This window comes from Pinus tabuliformis, chromosome 1_1, assembly GCF_031772625.1.
Source record: "Pinus tabuliformis cultivar Carrire ecotype Pingquan chromosome 1_1, CPIR1, whole genome shotgun sequence".
Classification (NCBI taxonomy): domain Eukaryota; kingdom Viridiplantae; phylum Streptophyta; class Pinopsida; order Pinales; family Pinaceae; genus Pinus; species Pinus tabuliformis.
In genome coordinates this window covers 33,307,328-33,327,294 of record NC_142297.1, presented here as the reverse complement: position 1 = coordinate 33,327,294, position 19,967 = coordinate 33,307,328, and the positions used below count along the sequence as shown (strand labels likewise).

The 19,967-nt window shown below is 40.4% G+C and overlaps 1 protein-coding gene across 1 annotated transcript in view; it reads right to left on the bottom strand.

Annotated features, from left to right (window-relative positions):
- Positions 1 to 19,967, bottom strand: part of LOC149211456 (protein HLB1-like) — a 257,251-nt gene that overhangs the window by 150,466 nt on the left and 86,818 nt on the right. Inside the window, exon 4 of the mRNA XM_089391501.1 lies at positions 1,314 to 1,427. Coding sequence (XP_089247627.1) covers positions 1,314 to 1,427 — 114 coding nt within the window. The remainder of the gene's footprint in view (positions 1 to 1,313; positions 1,428 to 19,967) is intronic.

Below are 19,967 nucleotides of genomic sequence, written 5' to 3'. Positions count from 1 at the left end.
TGTTGCAGAACTCTCCAAGCTCACATATGCTCACAAAAATTCAAAATGAGAGGTGTAAGGCAAATAGGAGGGGAGCGCTGCTTTTATAGGCTAAGCTAAGGGAGCGCTGCTTTTATAGGCTAAGCTAAAGGGTCAGATTTTGGAGGGAAACAGCCCCTTGTTTTTCTAGAAACCATTTTAAAAACTGCCTGCAGGTCCTCCACATTGCCACACGTCATTGGGAGCAGAACCGACCAGTTCGTTCCGATCTGTACCAGTTGACTGGTTGGTAACCAACCACTACCAACCGGTCTCCAAACCATATTTTTGTGCCCATCATTAACTGGAGGTTTCTGACTGTCCAGTTTGACTGGTTACCAGTTCAAACCGACCAGTTAATAGAACTATGTTGACACCTCACATTTCCCCAACCCAAAGGTGAATTAGTTTTGGAATATTCTTTGACATCTGGCAATTCCTCTTCAAATGAAGCCATAATACTCTAAGGAAGTTGCAACAGTAAAAAATACTTATAGGTTTTTGTGAATCTTACAGAAATAGTAGCAAAAATTTTTATGTTCTTTGAGAATCTTACAGCAGCTATAAAACACAACTCAAGAAAATGAAACATTCTTCAACAGGCAGAAGTGAACAACCAAAAATATGCAGCAACCAAAATGTTGCGGAGTAAAGAAACTAGCAATATGTTCTTGCATAAAACTCTATTAAGCAGTTTTTGAAGTCCAATAAGGATCTCTTATAATATATTTATGCTATAAACTGCTCCATGCAATCGTATGTTCTGAGATTATAAGACCTCTGGAGACTCAGCTCTGTTTTTTATAATAGGAGGAGCTGGCTCGAAGGATGAAGTCATAAGAAAGAATCAGATGAAAAAGGCACATGTCATAGCAATGATTGTCCATGGGTGAAAAACTCCCTAATAAATAATGATGGGCACAACTGATCCTCATACTTAAAAAACATGCCAGAAGACCTATTTGATTCTCTGCTTAAACAACAGTATCCATCTTGAATTTCATATTAGATTGGCTATCAAAAGATGAAATGCTCCTTACTCTCACAATCCAAAAATAAAAGGGTTCTCATAAGATTACCATCAACATAAAGGTTTTCTAATTTTTCTGGTCGCTGTTTACAACTACACTACAATTTAATTACCTGATAACAAGGTTCAAGCATGTGAATCTGGAGGCAGAATTTAAAACAGTCAACTATTCAAACCAAATGACACAAATACTTGAAAAGCTCACAAGGAAAATCATGTGTGTGTGTATATATATATCAAAATGAGTTATGAGTTTTATGTTTACATCATGTAAAGTAGGACAAAGCCTCGTAGCCTCATCATATTTTTTGCAGGCTTCTTCCAGAAGAGTATCTTTTGAAGGAGAGCTAGAATCTGATCCAACATTGTCTGCACTTTCCTGCAAAGCATCATACACTAATAAGAGCTTTAGAAGTTGCAACAACAGTCTTTCTTTTCAGAACATATTAGTAGTTATTTTCTTAAAAATGATCAAAAATTTATACTATTTCATCCAAGCAAATGGTATAGAAACAACAGACAATTTGGATGAAAAGCTCCTCCTACGATACAAATTCCCAATGATAGATATTGCCTTAGCAAGACATGTTATAATAGGTAGAGACCAGAAAACTGAAACATACTTAGAAATAAGCACAAACCCTGTTGTTTGGAATCTGGATGCACTATTCTGCCCAAGAACAATGCTATGGAAAAAGAAAAATTTGATGTGTAGACTCTAAAGCATCTTCAATCTAGGTAATAATCCAGGCTGGTATACCATGTAGCAGTGTTGAAAATATCGGTGAGGTTCTAGAAAACATCTTATCGGCAATATCGGCAAGCATAAAAAATGCATAAATATGAATAAAGCACTAATACATCAAAGGCAATACCAAATCCTGCTAATCCCTGATAATTGTCCAACCAAGGACTCAAATGTGGAGAACCAATACAAAATAACATCACATATATAAAAGTATCTCATCATCATGAGTTATATGTAGCAAAACAAATAAAACTAGCAACTATCTATCTGAAATCACTGCCCTCTCCCCCTTTTACGGGAAAACATGATGGGCTGTTTGCCAGGCCTGCCCCTAGTAGTAGAAGACCCTGACCCTGCCTCTGCACCTAATGTCAAATAATGAGTGCTAGGTATGGAGTTGTGCTCTCCTATATTTATAGCAGATGGTGTTGATGCTAATGCTCCCATAGTGTCCTCCTCCTCCGCCTCCGCCTCCTCGTGTTGCTCCTCCTCCGAGTCCCCCTCCTCTTGTTGCCCCTGTTCTAATGGATCATCTGGCTCTAACCATGAAGGTGACTCCTCCAAGATGGGCTCCTCAGACTCCACCCTCCACTGAGACAATACATCAATATTGTCTAAGAAAATGGCATCTAGATCCATTGGTGCTTCTATTTGCTTCACTCGAAGTTGGATATTGTAATGCACATACACTAAATCATTGAGGCATGCAAACTCCAACTTGTAAGAGTGTCAAAAAAACTAATGACTCTTGACGCTTGACACTTGAAGGTCATATATTAAAAATTAAAAATTACAGTAAGTGTAATTGCTCAACTGAAGGTTGGAGCTCAATGTTATACATGTTGCGCTCTTTTGCATGTATTTTCTCAAATACACTCCAATTACGCTCACACCCTGAAGAGCTACATGTTTGATTCATGATTCTTATGGCCAATTTCTGCAAATTTGGTGCCCTTGCACCATAGCTTCGCCACTAAATATCTACAACAAAATAAATAAACAAAAAATTCAAAAACTTAAAACATAATTAAACTTTCAAATAAAAGTTACATAATTGAATTTTAAAAAACTAGAATTATAAGGAAATTCTAAATTGAAATTTCTAATGAGTGATGACTTGTCACTTACGTGGCATGAAGAGGGTTCTTTCCCTAATAGCATCATCAAAGCCAAATAGGCCAACACAATCCCAATAAAACTCTATCTCGCGATTGATTTTGCTACGAAGCTCAAGATCAGGTACCATCCTATGAATACAAGAATGGAGCCCTTCCATCACCTCGCAATCAAAATCAAAGCCGCATTTGTATGAAAATGTGGGGTTGAGGAAGAGTGTTGTTGCATGAAGTGGGCGATGAAGCATCTCTATCCACCGACTATCAATCACATCCCATAACATCATATGCCTATCAAGGCCAGCAAAACCTTTGTCTGCATAAATAAGAACGAATGGCCTCTTTGGCCCTATCCATGGCCTCATACAAATAAGCCATTGCATGCTTCTCCCCATCTACCAATCTCAAAACCTTTACTATAAGTTCACTAACTGAGCATGCTTCTTCTACTCCATGCCAAAACGTGTCAGAGTACACCATTTTTGCAATGGCTCTCCTGTCCTATCTCCTGTTGTATCTACAATTATGTCAGTCATCAGACACAAACATTTGCTTCAACTCGAACTAACATCGAAGCAAAGAGTAATAAAGTTTGTGGCAAAACATGTGATCGTAGGATGCCGCAACTCCTTGTTTCTAGTGAACCTCCTCATGAGACTAAGAACAAAAGCATGGTTATAAATAAACTTGGGGACGCTCCTAGAAATATCAACCACCTCCTTGATGAAAAAGAGTTTCCCCATATCCTCAAGCAGCAAATCGAGACAATGTGTTGCACACAGAGTCCAGAACAATTGGTCAGACTACATGGACCAATCCTCCCAATGGGTTGCGTCTAAAAATGGCCTTCGACGCGGAGCATTGCCTAGAGATCGGGGATGGGCTCATCATGAGACGCCAGTACACGTTCCAGCATTGGATGCATGCCCTTAGAATCCCCCTCAGGTAGCTCAGAGTTGGGTCTCACAGACTCCGGGTGGAGACAGATCACCACATCGATAGGGCAGATAGGATTTGTCAGCTCTGCCACTTACAGGAGATAGAGACAGAGACACACTTCATCTTCGGATGCCCTGCTTACTACGAGATTCGAGGTCGTTTCCATTGTCTCTTCAGGTCTTCTCAGACTTTGTCCAACTTCCTCAAATATGTTGATCCGAGATGCCTTGCACTTTATCTCCAAGAGGCCTTCAGATTTCGGGCCCGTTTTCTTCAACCCCCCACCAGATCGGACACCACGCAGAAGATCACAGACTTCTTTAGGGTGCTACCATCAGCGTGGGGCGCCAAAAGAACCATTGACCGACCCACAGACACTGAGACCAGATCGGTGCGGTCCCGGGGAGGCCGACCCACCAGACTGCACCAGCGCTCCAGGATTGGATCCACACCTAGGAAGCACCCTAGAACCTCCAGGTGACAGCAGCGACAGACCAGTATGCCCACAGGACAGCAGACTTTGACAAGGTTCTCTCAATTTTCTTCTCTCGACCTCGAACGTTAGGAGTAGGAACTGGACAGGAGACTCCTTTTTTTCTCCTTCTCCTTTTCTGCTTCATCACAGAGCTTTGTTCCGAAGCCGAGAGCTTCTAGCTTCTACATTTAAATTTACTTAGATTATAGATGAATTTTCTGCTCTTTAAATAGAAATGTTAAAGGGGACCGTTTGGTCCACCGGCTTGGCATGATGTAATCATTGTAGCCGACAGTCCCGTTGACCTATTATGGTCATTTGTTGGACATTAATAAATTATCCTATCCTATCCTCTCCATAAGCATCTTGCCGGTAGACACATAGTTAGTTGCATTGTTTGTTATGACTTGCACCACATTTTAAAATTTAAAGAGCATGGAGGGTCATTTGTAGGGTAATCATTCATGAGAGAAGCTTATGTAAATTTTCATTCTTTTATTAATAAATTGCCTGAGGTGGTTGCGTTGGCTCAGGCCGTGGACTGTTTCCCTTTTTGAGGGTTTTAACCACATCAACAATACTGGTGTATTGATCTGTGATCTGTTTGTGAATGGTGTCCTTTAGCGTTTTGTCTGAAGAACTTACCCTGTAAATTCATACATGGTATCAGAGCTATCTGAGGGTCGCATCCGTTGGTGATCCAAATTTGAGGTCGGTAGAACTGCATCCGACTGTCGTTTCCTAGATCTATTGTTTCTGATTGGTTTCGGCCCGAGAGGACTGCTCTATTGTGTTAGGAGCATCTGTTCGAGTGAGGAACCCCTTTTGTTTCATGCGAAAAGGTTTCTGGTAGCCCTAGCTACGTCATTTTTAAGATCTGGAGATATACAGTGTTTATTTGCAATTTCTAGTTATTTTCTCTCTGTTTATTTCGGTTTATTTAGCTCTTTGTTTTTTTATTACCAGATCTATACCTTTCATTTCTGTGTATGCTCTTTGCCTCGCGACTTTGTCCGATCTGGGCAAATCAGAAACAGAGAGTTAGGATTTTTCTCATGCGTATGCTCTTTTCTGCCGCGCCTTAGTGTGATCTCGAAAAATCAGAAACATTGAGGAAAATATATAGTTTTCAGGTAAAGCTAACTTCAAACCGCAAGGTCTGTTTTTTTTTATGTCCGTGTTGGGTTTTGTGTTCTTTGTTTTGTAGGGAAAAAGAGCTTTCTCAAGTAAGCATGCAGCCCAAAACTTCAGCAACTATAACAAAACAAAAAACATTAGAACAAAAAAACCCTTCCTCTTCTCCAAAAATTACTAACCTTTTAATCTAGCTCACTTGGTCCAAAGCTACTTTATGAGAATAGAGGTCTTGAGCTCAAGTCTTTCTTAGTCCAAAGCTACTTTATTAGATTAAGTTTGGAAAGGGAGCGGATTTCTTCTAATATAACATTATCATTCATTTCCGCACATTCCCATACTTAGTCGGCATCTTCAACAACTTTTCTTCAAAAAGCCATAACTTCTTCATTCGGAAGCCGTTTTCAGAGCCGTTTTTTCAGCGTACCTTTTCAAGATCTTTCCACTGGAACACTTATTTTCAGCATATACAGCTTCAATTTCTATTAAAAATGGCAAGTCCATACCAAGTTATTCTTTACAGCACCAACTACTTCCAATGATGGTCCTACATTGTGGATTTACTTAGAAGTAAAGGTCTTTACCGAATAGACTCAGGCCAAGAAACCAAACCGAAAGATGAAGATAAGACAGCCAAATGGGAAAATAGGCAAGATCAAGCACATGGGTTGATAGGGATGTCTATTTCTCCAGACCTTAGATTCCATATTGCAGAACTTGATACTCCTAATGAAGCAATGAAACAGGTCACTAAAGTTTTTGGAATTAAAAATGAACTTACAGCCCATCAACTCGAAAATAAGTTGCTTACATTGGACCCCAATAATTTTCCTTCATTGAAGATTTTTTGTCCAAGTTCAAGACCCTTAGACTTCTCTTGGAAGGTGTTAAGGTTAAGAAAGAAGATGGTAACCTTATCTATTCCATTCTTACTAAGTTGGGACCAGCCTACTCTGTGTTTGTTTCCACCTTCCATTCTACAAGAGAAGCCTTCATTTCTCAAGGACAAGCCTACAAGTCCCCTTCCTTTAATTCCTTCTGTGATTCTTTAAAAAGAGAACAAGAAAAACTCTTACACCTTGGTCTTCTTAATCTTGGAAACTCTTCTAAGAAAGCCTTAGCCGCAATGTTGCACGAAGCGCCCCCCCCCAAGCGGTTCCAAGCCCTGAAGCGCGTCCCGTATGGAAGCGCCTAGGAAGCTTGGCCCAAAGCGGCGCTTCCGAATTCGGAAGCGTCGCTTCCTATTTTTTAGCCGCTTCCTGGAAATTTGGAAGCGCGGTACGGAAGTGCCGCTTCCAGGCCTCCGAAGCGTGCTTCGTACGGCGCTTCTAAGGAGGAAGCGTACGCTTCCCATATGCTTCCGTACGCTTCGAGAAGGAGGCCGTGCGCAAGGCAAAAAAACATTTTTTTTTTTAATTTTTTTTAATTTATGTTAACTTAACATAAAGGGGGTGGGTTAGGGTGAGGTTAGAGTGAGAATAAGGTGAGGAATGAAAAGAATAAAGCCCCCATTCATTCCTCATTTTCTCACTTTGAGTTTATGAGAGTTGGAGAAGAGAAGAGAGGAGAGGAGAAGAGAAGAGAGGAAAGGAGAGGAGAAGAGAAGAGAGCTTGGAGGAGTGAAGGAGGAGCTAGGAGAAGGAGGAGGAGCTTGGAGCAAGAGCTTGGAGGACTTCATCTGCAAGAGCTAAAAAGGTAAGTTCAAACCCCAAGCTCCCTTATTTTTTTGACAATTTTTTTTGTATTTTTCTCCTCCCTCTCCTACTCTTTCCCATTGTTTCTACTTGCTCCTTCACTTACAGGTTGTCCACCACCTATATCCATATTCCAAGATGGTGTTCTTTTGGCTTCTATGTATCATTCCACTCTTGGTTTTAATGATGGCAAAGGGGAATAGGAATAGAAGGGAAAAAACACAAGATGACAGTGGTCCCAATATGAGTGACCCAATGTATGATGAGGAGGAAGGGGATGAAGAAGAAGGGGATGAACCTGAAGAGGACACTGAAACACAAGATGGCAAAGCTACATCAACACCCTTGTGGAACTACGTGACCAAATTTGATGGGGGAAAGGGTGGTGGATCTTACAAATTTGTGTGCCCTCATGGTTGTCATGAAGGAAAACCATATTTTGGTTCATATACCCGTCTGAGGAGGCATCTTTGTGGGGTGTTGGACAGTGATGAAAAAAAAGGTCTTGTGGGGGTACAAATTTGCCCAAACATTTCAACTGAAGAAAGAAGAAAATACATCCAAATAGAGATGGCTACACAACAAAAAAACAAGAAACAAAGAACTCATTCTGAATCAAGTGCAACCTCTAAATTGGTAGCTACTCATCTCCTCATGGTACTTCTGCAAGCTCTAGAGGTAGAAGAACAATAGGGGATTTCCTTAATGTTGTTGGGAGGGATGATGTGGCTGGAAAGATAGTCCGTTTTCTTTGTGCTTGCGATGTACCATTCAATGTGCTTCGCTCTCCCTATTGGCATGAAATGGTAAAGGCCATCAATGAAGCCCCAAAAGGATACAAGGCCCCCAACTATGAGAAAGCTAGAACAGTGTTATTAGAAAGAGAGAAAAAGCTAAGGTTCAAAGAGCTTTGACACGTTTTACAAATGAGTGGGTAGATTCTGGGGTATCCATTGTATCAAATGAGTGGACAAATATTAGAAACCAACATTTGATAAATGTTCTTGGTGTTTCTTCTAGTGGTGCAGTATTTATTACATGTCATGACTCCTCCTCCATCACTGCATCTGCACAAAACATTGCAGATCTCCTATTGAAATCAATCAAAGATGTTGGTCCGAATAATGTGGTTCAAGTGATCACAGATAATGCAGCAAATTGTAAGGCAGCAGGAGAAATTATTGAGCATACTCATCCACACATCTTTTGGTCTGGGTGCCTGATTCACACATTGAACCTTTTGATGCATGATATTGTGAAGCACAAAGAATGTGGGTGGATTACTGAGCTTTACAGGAGAGGGAAGCAGCTCATTAAATTCATCACAGGGCGTACAAGGGTAAACTACTTCTATGGCACTTACTCCAAGTTGCAGTTGGTTAAAATTGCAAAGACAATATTTGTTAGTTATTACCTCACCTTTAGGTGGCTAGTGAAGGTGAGACAAGCTTTAACTAATCTGGTGTGTGCTGAAACATGGGATGAAATTAACACTGACATAGATGGTGCTAATGCAGTCAAGGACATTGTTCTTGAGAGTTACTTGGTGCTAATGCAGTCAAGGACACTGTTCTTGACAGTTACTTTTGGTCACAGGTTAAATATGATTTGCAATTCACCAAACCAATTTATTACATGATCAAGTTTGCAGATACAGATTGACCAGTAATTGGGGAGGTGTATGAGCAAATGGATAGCATGTTGGGGCAGATTAAAGACATTGTTGAGCCTAGAGATACCACCTTGTACAATTATATTCGTGTAGAGGTGCAAAACCGATGGGAAACGCTAAATGTTCCATTGCATGCGTTAGCATATGTTTTGACACCTAAATACTATCATCCATCATGGCTTTCAACACCAGCACCTGGGGGGGAAGCAGGAGAAAACCACACCAAGATCAAGAGGTTCACAGAAAATATATGGCTGCATTGAGTAAATTAATCCCTGATGAGGAGGAGGCTGCACTGGTACGGAGACAGGTGAGCAACTATACGCTTAACACTGGTCCATTTGGGAGCATGCATGCAATTAAAGATCGAGAAACGTTTTCTTCTCTTGAGTGGTGGAACATGCATGGAGGGGGTACTCCACTTCTACAGGCTTTGGCATTGCGGGTACTATCACAGGTGGTAAACACTTCTTCTGCAGAGAGGTGTTGGAGCTCTTATTCTTTCATCCACAGTGTTAAAAGGAACAGGTTGAGTTTAGACCAGGCAGAGAGCTTGGTTTATGTTCATTACAACTTTCGATTGTTGTCCCATTACTGTGAAGATGCAAAGTCTAATAAAGACCTGTTGATTTGGGACAAGAATCCAGAGGAGCCCAATTTGGAGGATGGAGTGTTGCAATTAGTGCAATTAGAGGATGCTCTTATCCAAGTATGTCCATTGTGGTATGAATTTTCCAATTTTTCCTTATAAAGCCTTTCTCTAATTCATGTTTTTAATTTTTTTGTTAACTATTGGTTTTTTTTGCACGAATTTTTTGAGCGATTCCAAGATGATGATGATCGTGTTGATATGCCACCCCCACCCCCATCTGGTCCCTTGGTTCTTAGGTTCCATGGTTCAACACCAACAACAAGGGGTTCTTATTCATCAGTTTCAGTGCCACAACTTCCACCGGCACCATCTTCTTCATTGCCACCACGTGGAGGCCCCCGCCCGCTGACACGTTCTCTTCGTGGTGGAAGGAGGAGAGATTAGTAGATATATTCACAATCTACTACTTTTTGTCATAGATTACTCATTAGACTTGTAGGCTTGTGAATTTGAATTTTGAACCTTTTTTGTCTTGGCGGTGACCAAGTGACATATTTTGTAAACATTATTATTTGAATTTTGGACATGACAAATGTTGACAGTTGCTCACTTGCTAGATAAATCATAATATGCTCTATGTTTTATGTTTTATAATATGCTTAAATGTTTTATGTTTTATAATATGCTTAAAATTTTGATGTATGTTTGTAATAGCTAGAATATAGATGATTGTTGTACATACTAGTAACTACAATGGAATCATGGATGCCATATTTATCTTGATTTATGCAAAAATATGCATGTTTTCATGTCTTCTACAATTAATTTGCAATTTGGGATGTTTGTTTTGAGTATAAATGCAAAAAAATATAAAATATATATATATATATATAACAGACGCTTCCGCGGACGCTTCCGCTTCCTAGATTTTTGAAAAATGACGCTTTCGCGTCCCTGCTTCCAAAAAACGCTTCCGCTTCGCTCCCGCTTCGTGCAACATTGCTTAGCCGCCCAGCAGCAACCAAATTCAAAGAATCCCAAGAAGTCGTATCCTAAAAAGAATGGTCCTAAACCAAACAAGGGTCCTAAGCAATTTCAACCTCAAAATGATAAGGCAAATAAAAACAAAGGGAAGAAGACTGATAGACATTGCAACTTTTGTAATCGAAATGGCCACTTAGAATACAAATGCTTTAAGAAGATGGAAGCCTTGGAAGCAGCAATGAAGAAGTGTAACATCCATTTGGAGCACTCTTCAACTTCAACTTCATCTTCAGGAATAGCACTTTCTGCATGTGGTTGTCAAACATCTCGGTCTAGATATGCACTAAATGTATCTTCTTCTTCTAATTCTCGTGAGTGGCTCATTGATTCTGGAGCTTCTTATCACATGGCCAAAAACAAAGCCATGTTTTCTTCTTTAAATGATTGTAACACCAAAACTATATATGTTAGTGATGATAGATCATCTAGACAATGGTCAGTTTAATGATGTATTATGTGTTCCAACCTTATCCTGCAACCTTCTATCTGTATATCTGGAGATCCTAGACAGATTTTAGCCACTAGCATTGTTGATGATTCTACAAGGTTGTATAAGTTTAACTTTGGGTCATCAGATCTTCCATCAGTATTTGTTGCTCATAATCATGAAGTGAGCAAACTTTGGCATGAGCGATTTGGTCACTTGAACTATCGCTCCCTTCAGAATATATGTAAAGAAAATATGGTAACAGGTCTTCCAATGGTATCTTGCAGAGATGGTGTTTGTTCCGGATGTGTACTCGGAAAACATCATCGAAATAGTTTTGAAAAATGTGCCTCTTGGCACGCCTCAGCCCCTTTACAGCTTGTGCATAGTGATTTATGTGGTCCACTTCCAGTTGTTTCATTCTCTGGCTACAAGTATTTCTTAACTTTCATTGATGATTTCTCCAGACGCACTTGGGTATACTTCTTAAAACTCGAGAGTGAAGTATTTAACATGTTTTTGGCCTTTAAGGCCTTTGTTGAAAAACAATTTGGACATCAAATTCTTAAGCTAAGATCTGATAATGGCGGAGAATATGTTAACAACAAATTCATCAACTTTTGCACTGAGAATGGAATTCAAATGCAACATACTGTTCCATATACTCCACAACAAAATGGTGTAGCTGAAAGGAAGAATCGCACATTAAAGGAAATGGCTAATTGTATGCTTCAATCTAAAGGACTTAGTCTTAATTTTTGGGCAAAAGCAATTCACTGTGCAAATTACATAGTAAATCGCACTCCTACTAAGGTTTTAAAAAATATCACTCCAGAAGAAGCATGGAGCTCAATTAAACCAGATGTAAGTCACTTTCGTGTTTTTGGAAGTGAAGCATGGGCCCATATTCGAGATGAAAAACATAAAGCTTTAGAACATAAGATTGAAAAATGCATTTTTGTTGGATATTCTGAAGATGTCAAAGGATATAGACTTCTTTCATCTAAATCCAAAAATGTTATCATTAGAAGAGATGTAAAGTTTGCTGAAAATATATCGGCTTACGAGCCTAGTTCGGCGGATGTGCCACCTCTCTCTATCTCTTCTACTTTTGAAAATATTTCTTCTTCAGATGATGATAGCGAGGATGACAATCCTCCCCCACCTTCTCAGGATCCTTCCTCAGCTCCTCAGCCTCCAAAATGGGTCCGTGCTACTCAGGATGTAGAAGGCGCTCTTGCCGGTGATCCTACAGATCAGCGACGTACACGTTCTCAGTTCGATAGAGCCTCTTCTTTACTGGCTCAAGCTTCAGCGAATTATGATCCTGACACCTTTGCAGAAGCTTCAGGCCATCCAAATTAGGACGCAGCTATGAATGAGGAATATCGTTCATTATTGGCAAATGATACATGGGATCTTGTTCCTCTACCAAAGGGACGAAAACTTGTTAGATGCAAATGGGTTTATAGAACCAAGTATGGACCAAATGAGAAAGTTGATAAACATAAAGCTCGTCTTGTTGCTAAGGGTTTTTCACAAGTTGAAGGCATTGACTATACTGAAACCTTCTCCCCTGTTGCCAAAATGAACTCTATCCGCCTTGCTCTTTCCCTTGCTGCCTCTTTCAAATGGGAAGTCCATCAGATGGATGTTAAATCTGTCTTCTTGCATGGGGACTTGCATGAAGAAATCTATATGGAACAACCTACTGGCTTTATACAAACAAACTCCAGCCTTGTATGTCGGCTTAAGAAATCCCTGTATGGTCTCAAGCAAGCTCCTCGGGCTTGGTATGCTAAAATGGATAGCTTTCTTTTAGAAACTGGCTTTTCTAGGTGTCATTCTGACAATACTGTCTACACCAAGAAAATGGGCAAGTCTCTTATCATTCTTGTTCTTTATGTTGATGATCTTATCCTCACTGGTAGTGATCCCAATCTCATAAACCATGTGAAGTCCAGCCTTAAAAAGAAGTTTGAAATAACAGACTTAGGACACTTGCATTATTTTCTTGGTCTTCAAGTCTTGCAATCCAAGGAAGGTATTTCCCTTTCCCAGTCCAAGTATGCCTGTGATCTTCTACGCCATTTTCACATGGAAGACTGTAAGCCAGCCCCTTCTCCCTTTCAGTCTGGAGCCAAACTTTCAGTCACTTGTACTTCCCCTGAAGTTGATGCTACCTTATACTGTCAAATTGTAGGAAAACTTTTGTATCTGACCCATACACGTCCTGACCTTTCCTTTGTTGTTGGCCCTATTGCTCGGTTTATGCAAAACCCACATGAAAGTCATTGGAAAGCAGCTAAAAGAATACTTCGTTATGTTCGAGGTACAGTCCAGTTTGGGATTCATTACAGTGCAGAAGCATCTCCCCTATTGGTTGGTTTCACTGATTCTGATTGGGCTGGTGACCCTAATGATCGGAAATCTACTGCAGGTTATGTGTTCACTCTTGGTTCAGGACCTATTACATGGGCTTGTAAGAAACAAAGTGCCATTTCTCTTTCTTCAGCAGAAGCAGAGTATCGTGGTGTCGTAGAAGCTAGTAAGGAAGCCCTGTGGCTTCCTCAGATCCTGTCAGAGTTTGGCTTTCAGCAGCAGTATCCAACTACACTTTGGTGTGATAATCAAAGTGCCATTCAACTATGCAAAGATCTAGTCCAACATCAGTGTAGCAAACACATTGAACTGCACATGCACTTCATCAGAAAGCTCATTCACGACCATGTTCTTGAAGTACAATATTGTTCAACAGATGATCAAGTTGCAGACATCTTTACAAAGGCTCTCACAGAGGCGAAGTTTACTAAACTTCGATTTATGGTTGGAGTTCAGGAAGTTGTCACTAAGGGGGGATAGGCTGTAATGTCTCCTTCCTTCTCCTATTGTGTCATATTTGTACATCCTTCAATCCTATCCCAAGTTGTTCTTAAGGGGGGATGTTAGGATATTCTGACACATAGGAAATAGTTAAGTATAACTTGGTCTAGTGTAGAGTTAGGTAAAGTGTGTTTCTTTACTATGTACTTTTGTAACTTACAATCTGACGGTCACGATATGTAATGATCCAACGGTTCATTCTCTCAGTATTACCGACACTTGATCTGTGGCTTAACACCCGATTGGTCCATGATCTCTATTTAAAGAGCATGGAGGGTCATTTGTAGGGTAACCGTTCATGAGAGAAGCTTATGTAAATTTTCATTCTTTTATTAATAAATTGCCTTAAGTGGTCGCCTTGGCTCAGTCCGTGGACTGTTTCCCTCTTTGAGGGTTTTAACCACGTCAACAATACTGGTGCAGTGATCTGTGATCTGTTTGTGAGCGGTGTCCTTTGGTGTTCTGTCTAAGGAACTTAACCATCTAACAACTCACATACCATTGTTGCATCTTTGATATGTTTTGATGCATTCACTAATTTAATAAACATGGTACCTTTAGGACAATGTACCAAGAAATTTAGAAGGGTCCTACCCTTCCTATCTGTCCATTAGAGTTGATGTCCTACTTTTCTACTTGAATAATTGGCCCCCGCAACTCCTCATATGCAGCACTTCTGTACCCTGGGCCCACAACAGCAATAGCATCACACATTAGCTGCCAAAATGGATTGGTTTTGGTGATGCTGAGAAGTAAGTCGCTCCAGAAAAGACACCTCCCCATGACTATCTGCTTCTTGCTTCTCCTTTTTTTTAACAATTGATTTTATGCCAGGTTGTGCTCCATGTCCTGTTCGTGGAACAAAAAAAGATGACCTCGCACTAGCAGTGGCAGGTGATGTTGTGGAGCCCCTCCCACTACCCTCAGCATCAAAATCAGAAGAAGATATCCCGAAAGATCTACCTACACATTCAACCTTGTTTCTTTCTATCTCTTCTTTCTTTCTGTCTTTTTCATCAATTGCTTCAAGAGCTTTTTGGATAAGCTTCAGACTAAAAACTGGACAAATCCCAACATCATGTCTAGTTAGTCTAGCCAGATGGTATTTCAATCGCATAACCCCTCTTGTCATCCTAGTCCCACACAATTTGCATGATAGATATGCCTGATTTGTCCCACCATCAAGCTCCCCGCTTTTGGCATATTTGAATTTTGTAGTGAGCTAACTCAAACCTAGGGCACCAAAAAAATTTGGAATTAATAAGTAACAACCAGCTCATTTTACAAAATAATTTTTTTGCTACATTATTTGCACTGTGAATTCAATGAAAAATCATAAATGACAATAAGAGGGTGCATTTGAAAGTTTAAAAAAAAAATTGAGTTTGTTGTCCAAATATGGAGAAAACCCTTGCATTTGCTCATGGGCATGAAAATCATAGCAAATGGAAAAAAAATAGCAAAATGTTTGTAGGCAAATAGGCAAGCGAGAATAACCCTAAAACTATCAAAAAAATCATTAACATAGGGGTTTATTTGAACATACCTGTTAATGGAAGAAATGAAGATTGTCTCAATGTTCTTCAATCTTTTATCAACAAAATATTCTTTGTTGGCGGCGATAATGGCTATTCAACCCTCGAATCCTCCTTGGCAGCAAGCACAATGCTCTCCCCTTCCTTCTCCAACAATTGGAAAACAAAATGAATGAAAAAAAAAACGAATTCGGCCATTTCTAGCCGCAACGACGAATTTTTTTCTATGCATGACTATATTTTCCATCATAGCGTGATATTTTCCCGAGATATCGCCGATATTTCGGAAATATCGCGATATTTCCTCGGCGATATCTCATCTCCCCGAAAATATCGCGATATTTCCAAATATCGGCGATATCTCGTTGATATTGTCATCACTGCCACGTAGCACTGAAACTATGATTCCTTTGTTGATTCTTTGTGTAGCATCGCGAGGTATTCCCACATGCCAGCTAGGCCTACTAAATTACCATGAATAGCATAGCATTATTAGGGAAATATGGTCCAATACTACGTTTTCCCTGTCATAAATCATTGTTTACAAGCAAATTTAAGGGGGGACGCATAGCCCATTTTGAGGGGGGACGCCTAGGCATCCCCCTTTTGGGGAGTCGCGTCCCCCACACGGGGGAAACGTCCCCCCCGCATCTCCCCACGTCTCCCCAAAAGGGGGACATGGGGAAACGTTTCCCCAGACGTCCCCCCGTCCCAGGTGCGTGGCGTGCGAGGGATGCGCGCTCCCGACCCTGGGGGACGCGTCCCCGTGGAACACTACATAATACTCATAACCACCCAAAGACACATGAGACATACGACCACTAACATAAGTATGAATCACATCTTGTACACCTGTAGATCTGTTGTCGCTCGCTGGGAATGGTAACTTGGTGTACTTGCCCAAAGCACACCCTCTGCAAACCTCATAATGCTCGACACTGAAATCAGGAACTCTAGTAGTGATCTCCCTCAATACTCACAAAGCTCCATGATGCATATGTGCCATCCTCCGGTGCCATAAATCGCACAAGTCTCTATTGTTGGTGGTACTAGTGTGAGTGCTACCAGATGTGCTACTCACCAATGCTTCTGCCAACTGAAAATTGAACCTGTATAGTTTCCCAGAGTGAACTCCAATCTCTTTGGCCGAAGTGATTGAAGCTCCCCTGGGATGCATTAATACCTGTCGTCCTAAGAAAGTGACGTCAAACCCCTTCTCCTCCATAGTAGACACTGAAATCAAGTTCTTCTTTCCCGGAACATAAAAAACATCCATGACCTTCAAAGGAGGCAAAGACTCCCTCTCAATGGTCACAGTCCCCACACCAACAGCTCTCATAGTTCGGTCATCTCCTAGTACAATCTCAATATCAAGTGCCCTCAATGCAAGCTCTGAAAAGAACACCCGTGCACCTGTCATATGGCGAGAAGCCCTGATGTCTATGTACCACACATCAGATGATGTACTCCTACTAAATGTAGAAGTAATAAATGCAAATTCCTTGTCAAACTATGAAGCGAACTGCTCCACCTCTGTTGATGTTGCATCGTTGCAGTACCCTTCTTCCCCTTGTTCTTCCTCTCAGGACACGTAGAAGCATAATGTCCCATCTTCTGACATGCCCAACATTTGACTTTGGACATATCCATATCTTTCTTCTTCTTCTCCTCCTTTCCCTTAGCCCCCTCTGATGAGGCCCCTTTCTTGGCCTTCCCTTTGTTCTTCCCCCTGGCTGTGAAGGCTACATCCTCCTCATCTGCTATCTTCACCCCACCACTATCAGTCTTCTATATCTCATGTTGCACACAATCATCCCAGAATCTATCCCAATTGTGAAGATTCTCCCTAGACGTAACAACATCTCCAAAGACCTCCCAAGAGTTAGGAAGTCTCGCTAAAGCTATCCTGACTAACTCTGTGGGTGCAACTGCCTCACCAATAGCAATCAAATCATCACGTACCTGTTTGACCCTGCCAAGATAATGAACTACACATTCAGCCTTTGTCATCCTGATGTTCTTCAATTGTTCTTTGAGTACCATCTTCATGCTCACATTGGTACTCTGATAGAGAGTGGTTAGAGTTGTCCACATCTGATATGCATATGCGTTTGCTCTCACCTGAGGAACCACATGATCCTTCAAACTGTCCATCAAAATATTTTTTGCCTTTGCATTATTTTTTGTGAATTCAGCAAGTTCATCTGCAACAGGAGGTACAACCACTTGTCGCACTATGACCCACACTGTTGCCTCCTCAAACACTGTCTAAATTTTGTCCTTCCAAATGGCATAGTTGGATTTTCCATCCAGTCTGTCCTCCATCCTTAAGAACATGGCCATGACTGTTGTCCAAAATTTACAAAACCAAGATAATGGAGAAATGAACTTTCCAGCACACCTTGTTGTCCCTAAAGCTCAGTCTGTGTGAAATTTCACCTTGTGGTCCCAAAATATAAGTTTGTTTTCCAAACTAAGTAAATTCAGTTTGTTCTGCAAACCACTGTTTGTTGTCCCAAATACTCTCTGTTTTTCAAACTGCAATTTCCAGTCTGTAGCTCTGATACCATGTTGAAATTTGATGACTAAAAAGTTCCCTGCAATCCCAACCCAGTTTTAATTTCATCTTATCACTCACATTCAGTTAAATGCCCTTTCCCATAAACATACATTCAACATATAGAATTCTGGAAATGAAATTTTCAGATTAAAACACATGGGACTGTCAACACATGCTGAAAAATAAATATTGACATAAACAAACCAACGACACACATAAAATACACACAGATTTTTAGTCAACTTAGACCCAGGGAAAACCCCTTCAATCTTCTCCGGGGAAAACCTATTCGAGAGCTCTTCAAATTTATTTATCTTTCAAGTTCAGGAAAAATACATTTGCAGACAAAACAAAACAACAAAATACAACTTATCTCTGTAGCCCAAAATTCCTTGAAAACCATGCCCACTTTGTCTCGATTTCCATGCCCACTTGAAGCTGAAAATATGTATTGTACGGATACGAACTGCACTGTACGGATTCTTTCAAAAAACTCTCAAAAAAAACTTTACCATACGGATTTTTTCAAAAAAAAAACTCTCAAAAACTTCTCTCGAATGGTGTGCAGCTCACAGTATTAAATGTTGTTCGTACTGTACCTTACGTTGTCTTCTATGCCTTGATTTTTGTGCCTAGCTTTGCTTAGAAATCACTCCTTCAGCTTGCTGCAACAAATTTCTCCTTCAGAACTTTTCTCCAACTCTCAGCCTCCTTTTTCCAATCTGCTCATGAACAATGAATGTAGTCTCTCTTTTCTTTTCCCCCTTTTGTTTCCCCAAATGACTTTTGGGCAACCCTAAGATCCAATGGCTCAGATTCATTTAGATCAATGGATGAGAATAAATGTCCATTTATTTCTCACTTTCTATTTTTTAACTCACCCATTAAATAAAGTGCCCACATTGTACTTTATGTCTAAAGTCACTTTTCACTTTATAATTTAACATTGACTTTACCACTTGTCCAAGATACATTAAAAATCAACAACTTGAAGGCAATTTAAGTACCCAGCTCAGAGTCATTCTTTTTTTGGGTGCTAAATGAGTCCCTTTGCCTTTTGAACAGCGTATTGATAGCAAATGTGGGTTAAATAATTGTGGGGCCTGCATAAAGTCATAACAAGGCAGTGCGTACATCTCCTAGGCGGCGTATCAATTTTTGAGTCAGCATATCATTGGTGGGGACAATTCCTTGTGGTAACCGGACCCCACACTCAATTGTTGGACATGAGGGCCTCTACATTGTACTTGGGTATTAATAATCAGATTTTTTTGGATGGTTCGTGGGGCATTAAAGAATACATTAAATAATTACTTTTTAATTTTTAATGAAAAAAACTATTTTTAAGATTTAAAACCATGATTCCAAGCCAATAGAGACAAAATATGCAAAGTTTGCTCATTTATATACCATGTAAAGGTGAATATATCAAAATGGCACCGAGTGCAATACATATCATCGATAAAATACATAAGCAATGAGGCTCTAAATGGCCTATAAAGTCCGAAAACAATGCTACAAGCTATGAGGCCATTGGCCTACTACAAGTCTAGACTCTAGAGTCTACACATGATCAATCATCAAATTCATCACCACTACTAGACACATGATCATCATCATCAGCAAGAGCTACATAGACATCATCTGGATCAAAGTCTGAGGATGCAAATACAAACTAGCTTCCTCAACCTCCTCTAGAAGATGCCAACTCCACTGACAGCTCTAAACTATCTCCAAAATAGCTCCAACTCCAACTCCCAGCCTCCAAGACGACTACCCCAGCAAAATCTCAACACTCTCCAAGTTCCCAATCAAACTCACAAATACTACAAATGAGATGTGTGAGACAAATGAGAGGGAGAAGGTCCTTTTAAAGGTTTGGAGAGGGTGTCTTTGGAGGGAAAGAACCCTTATTTTCCCTCCAAAACACCGTACAAACTTGGAAAACAATGTTGTGTGGGTCCTTCGCAGCCTTGGCAGCTAACTGGCCAGTTTGACCACAAACAGACTGGTTTTGCCCTAAACCAGTCGGCTAGGACAAGTTTTACCCTTTTTTGGGTGAAATGAAGGGTCAAATCGGTTTTTTGTCAGTTTGACCTAG